The 5443-nt window shown below is 40.8% G+C and overlaps 2 protein-coding genes across 2 annotated transcripts; both read left to right on the top strand.

The window, feature by feature from the left end:
- Positions 1 to 431: 431 nt before the first annotated feature.
- Positions 432 to 890, top strand: LOC308327647 (histone H2A-like; the record flags this gene model as incomplete). Its single annotated transcript, XM_080781169.1, has 1 exon — positions 432 to 890. One exon carries the CDS (start codon positions 432 to 434, stop codon positions 888 to 890), a length of 459 nt encoding a protein of 152 aa, XP_080637295.1.
- Positions 891 to 4542: 3652 nt separating this feature from the next.
- Positions 4543 to 4998, top strand: LOC308327648 (histone H2A-like; the record flags this gene model as incomplete). Its single annotated transcript, XM_080781170.1, has 1 exon — positions 4543 to 4998. One exon carries the CDS (start codon positions 4543 to 4545, stop codon positions 4996 to 4998), a length of 456 nt encoding a protein of 151 aa, XP_080637296.1.
- Positions 4999 to 5443: the final 445 nt, after the last annotated feature.

Below are 5443 nucleotides of genomic sequence, written 5' to 3' on the forward strand. Positions count from 1 at the left end.
CACTTGTCTTTTCTATTAAAATGTGGCCTTCACGATTCACTCCCTGTTTGGGAGAATGCCTTTTTACTTTTAAAGTTAAAGATATAGATTCAGTCTAATGGTTTCACATTTTCAATAAGTAGCCTGAGATTTTGAATTGCCTACAAGTAGCAATGTTTACTGTTCCAAGTAAAGGTCCTGTATAGCCTATTCAAAAAATTACTTGAGTAAAAAAGTATTTGCATCATATTTAAGATGACAAGTAAAACGACATTCTAACTGTTCTACAAGCTCATGTGTTGTGAATGGAAATACTCAGTAAAAGTATAGGCTACTTGGTTACTGCCCCCGCCCCCCTCTCGTCCCCCTTGAAACTTGACCATTTCTCCTGCCTCAGTCAAGAGTTGTTGTCATCTTAACATGTAGCTCATTTGTTTTTTGTCCTTCAGAAAATGTCTGGCCGAGGGAAGAAGCTTGCTGCCGCCAAGGCCAAAACCACAAGTACCAGCCGTTCTGCAAGGGCAGGTTTGACCTTCCCTGTGGGTCGCCTCCACAGGCTGCTGAAGAAGGGAAACTATGCCACCAGAATCGGTGCGGGCGCCCCCGTTTACTTGGCTGCTGTCTTGGAGTACCTCTGTGCCGAGATTTTGGAGCTAGCAGGAAATGCTGCCCGGGACAACAAGAAGTCCCGCATTGCTCCTCGCCACATCCTCCTGGCAGTGAGAAATGATGAGGAGCTGACCAAATTCCTTGATCATGTCACCATCTCGGAGGGAGGTGTTATACCCAACATCCAGGCGCAACTTCTGCCCAAGAAGACCAAACCCAAAGGGGCATCAGCTTCATCAAGGGATGACTATGATGATGATGATGGTGGCTCAGCCAAAGTTGCTGAATCACAAGAATTTTAAAAACTTTACAGTTTTACATTTGAATGTGTCTTGTAACTCACTTTTCTTAAATTGCTCTTTATATTGTTTCTGTTGTCAATATTATTGGGTCCTGACACATGTCATTTAAATGAGTGTCCTGGCCACACTTTTGGAGCTCACTTTTCTAAATAAATGATTAAACGTTATTGTTTCTGTTAATATTATTGGGTGCAGACAAATGTCATGTAAATGGTGTCCTGGCCACACTTTTGTGCTGCGAGTAATCACATGAACTGTAGTGGAAGCCACATTTATTATCCCAACATAATACGGAAGTACATTTAAGTCAAATTCAACAAACTCTGCAATTCTATTTTCAGGGATCGACTCATTACAGTGCCTGTTGTATGGAAATGAGTACAGATTACACGTATTGCTTGGGTAACACTGGAGGCAAATTATACTGATGCACCTGGGGAATAAACCCTATGCCATAACTATAGGAATGGTCATTTGACAGTATTGGCTGGTCATTAACCCGTTCTGCTGTTGGGAGCAGACATTTTATGGTGTTCTGTACTCTAGGCTTAGGCTATAACCCTGGGTTACACACACCAACTTTCCATATGTCTGTTTTGTATTCTTTCCTTTGGTCTATTCTGATAATCAATCTTCCAGAGTGTTTTCAGTTCAAGACCCAGAAGGTAACCAAACTTGTAAAAATACATCATGAAGCCCTGTTGCTGGATGTAGTTTAGAATCATGCATTGAAACGGTCTACAAATTCAGGATATAAATTAGAAAACTTATGGAATCTTTGGAAAAGGCTTGTGACTAAAATAAATGTCTTCAGTATATAAAGGGTTTGATTTGTGGCTTTGGCAGGGACTACATTAATAACTACATTAATGCTGGTGTCCCCATTTTTAGGCATGTTATCATAGGCTACATCTTTCAAAGATTTCCAAAAATGCAATTCAAATCCTGCTATTTTTGCTATTTTCTATTTCGAGTATAAAGGGCTTAAGTGATTTAAACACTTGAACATCAGCATCCCTGTTCTGGGGGGAACCTTTGCGAAATATAGTAGATGTGAGCTTGTAGATTGGCTATTTTTAGCAAAGAAATTTAGTGTAGTGGCAAGAGTGTCCAAGTGCAGAGAAAATGACGGTCCCGTTTACTGTCCAGTCCAGTTTATTATAGGGTTTAAATCTGTTACTTCTCTATACTTCTGTTTCATACAGAATTTACCTTCCAACTTTGTTACATTTGAATGAGATTATCCTTTGTAGGACCCTGCAGACTCTTCTCCCCACACATCTGCTGAAATGATCTGAACTGCCTTCCCTGAACCAGAGTAATCTATTAACTTAGTAAGAGAGTGGCAACACTAGCGTTGACTCCCATTGTAACAATGGAATGCGGAAGTGCTCATTCTATCTCAATGGGATAGTTCCAGGCCAGCCATAGGAGCAATGTTTGGACATTGGAACTATAGCCCATAGGCGCCCGCTTTGCGGCGAGATCAAAGCGTGTCGCTACTCTCCTACTCTACACTCTGCCCTGAACCAACTGCATTATACCTGTAGTCTGGCACTGGCAGCCAACAGGCTTCTTTTGTTTAAAGTGCAAAATGTGTCTGTTTTATTGGCCTAAGATATTGTCTGTATACATTCATGAATCCACTTGCTGACCGGCTGTCAGCATTGAGCAATTTCTGACGTGTCAAACTGCAGGGTTTTCATGATTCTGAATCCATTCCAAGCATTAGTTTAGCACAAAACACACTCCTTGGGCTAAAAACGACCATAGCCATCAGCACAAATGTGATGAGGTCAGCATATTTTGGGCACATTTGGGCAAGTGGCTAAGGCCGTTTTTAGCCTAAGGAGTGTTTTAGCTGTGAGGCGACAGCACTACCGACTGTGCCCCCATATTCTTTTTTTAATAACATTTAGAAAAATCTTGAAAGAAATCTTGAACTTTTGGCATAATTTAGGCACAAAATCTATTCAAATGAGGTTCCATGGACGTATCAATTTGGGAGTCCTTTACAGGTGGGCCCTTGGGGGCCAGACATAGACCCTGCTCTGAATATTGTCACAGCATACACCTGAACAGTGTTTGTGGCCTCCAGGGGTCCTTAACATGATGTGACTTCATGGCAGACCCCTGAACAGTGTGTGTGCGTCAAGTTTGGTGTGTATTGGAGCAACAGTGTGCCTTGCAACTCCAAATGTTCCGTTTGTAGCATTACTCTATGGTACTGTCTGGGTATAAATCAATAAGCACTTCTTATTTAAAAACATATCATTTTGGAAATTACAGTCTCAGATTATGGTACAATTAATGTACTTTTAAGGGATAAAATAAGAATATTGATGTCTCCAAAATAAATACATCTGATAATCCCTTTTACATTACTGCCATCTACTGGATAAACATGTTACTGCAGCTACTTTAAAAGCTCAAACTGCAGTTGCTAAAAAACAATGAACCATATGACTACTTTCTGTATATAAAAACCTCTGTAAAGCCTAATCTGTGCTTTGTTGTATGTTAAAGAAAACCCATTGTATTTCGGTGAGTGACATGGTTGGACATGGACAACAAAGTATAAATTAGTCATTAGTGACTGTACAAATATAAATTAATTAGTTAATTTATTAGTATATAAATACATGTACTGAATGTTCATGTTCAAATATATGGCTATTCTTACTAGCCATAGTAGTCCAAGTAAAGAGAAACTACATTCAGTTACTGGTTCATCCGAGAATGGTTACTTGCACCAGTGCATGGTTATTGGTCTGTTATAATTTCCAGTTAGACTACCGGTACTAATGTTTTTGTTTGTTTGTTTTTTTGTTTGTTTTTTATTTTATTTTTTTAGATTTCACGTTGTCAATAATGACAACAAACGAGACAGACACAGCTGAGAGACAGATCCTAATTAACCTGTTGCGCACAACCGGCGCACGCCGCACAACGAGAGTGGACAGGTGTGATTCATCTGGTAATCAGCTACAGCTTCACATAAAGCCCAGACTGACGTTCAGAAAATACTACAGCTTAATCTCTTTTGCAAGGAACATACGGCGTGGAACACTGTTGTTGAGAGGTGAGAACAGAGTCTGTTTAGTCTGTCAGGTTCTTAAATCTGTGATGGTGGGTTCTGTAGTAGGCTATATGGTGTTGCTGTTGATGAAAGGTTTGGGAATATTAATACAAAGTTAGAATTTCATTGAGTCACTTGTCTTTTCTATTAAAATGTGGCCTTCATGATTCACTCCCTGCTTGGGAGAATGCCTTTTTTACTTAAGTTAAGGCTGTAGATTCAGTCTAATCATGGTTCCACATTTTCAATAGTGGAAGAAGTAGCCTACAATTCCACAATGTTTACTGTTCCAAGTAAAGGTCCTGTATAGCCTATTCAAAGAATGACTTGAGTAAGAAAGTGTTTGCATCATATTTAAGATGACAAGTAAAACGACATTCTAACTGCTGATCTACAAGCTCATGTGTTGTGAATGGAAATACTCAGTAAAAGTATAGGCTACTTGGTTACTGCCCCCCTCTCGTCCCCCATGAAACTTGACCATTTCTCCTGCTTCAGTCAAGAGTTGTTGTCTGACTTAAACCTTAACATGTAGTTCGTTTGTAGCTTATTTGTTTTTTTGTCCTTCAGAAAATGTCTGGCCGTGGGAAGAAGCTTGCTGCCGCCAAGGCCAAAACCACAAGTACCAGCCGTTCGGTGAGGGCAGGTTTGACCTTCCCTGTGGGTCGCCTCCACAGGCTGCTGAAGAAGGGAAACTATGCCCACCGAATCGGTGCGGGCGCCCCCATTTACTTGGCTGCTGTCTTGGAGTACCTCTGTGCTGAGATTTTGGAGCTAGCAGGAAATGCTGCCCGGGACAACAACAAGCGCCGCATTGCTCCTCGCCACATCCTCCTGGCAGTGAGAAATGATGAGGAGCTGACCAAATTCCTTGATAAAGTAACCATCTCTGAGGGAGGTGTTGTGCCCAACATCCAGGCGCAACTTCTGCCCAAGAAGACCAAACCCAAAGGGGCATCAGCTTCATCAAGGGATGACGAGGATGATGATGGTGGCTCAGCCAAAGACGTTGAATCACAAGAATTTTAAAAACTTTACAGTTTTACATTTGAATGTGTCTTGTAACTCACTTTTCTTAAATTGCTCTTTATATTGTTTCTGTTGTCAATATTATTGGGTCCTGACAAATGAGTGTCCTGGCCACACTTTTGGAGCTCACTTTTCTAAATAAATGATTAAACGTTATTGTTTCTGTTAATATTATTGGGTGCAGACAAATGTCATGTAAATGGTGTCCTCGTGGCCACACTTTTGTGCTGTGAGTAATCACATGAACTATGGCGGAAGACTCATTTATTATCCCAACATTATACGGAAGTCAATTTAAGTCGGCTTCAACAAACTCTGCAATTCTATTTTCAGGGACTCATTACAGTGCCTGTTGTCTGGAAATGAGTACAGATTACCCGTGTTGCTTGGGAAACCAGGGAGGAAAAATTATACTGATGCACCTGGGGAATAAACCCTCTGCCAT

Source organism: Protomyctophum bolini, assembly GCF_963924005.1.
Source record: "Protomyctophum bolini genome assembly, chromosome: 13".
Lineage (NCBI taxonomy): Eukaryota > Metazoa > Chordata > Actinopteri > Myctophiformes > Myctophidae > Protomyctophum > Protomyctophum bolini.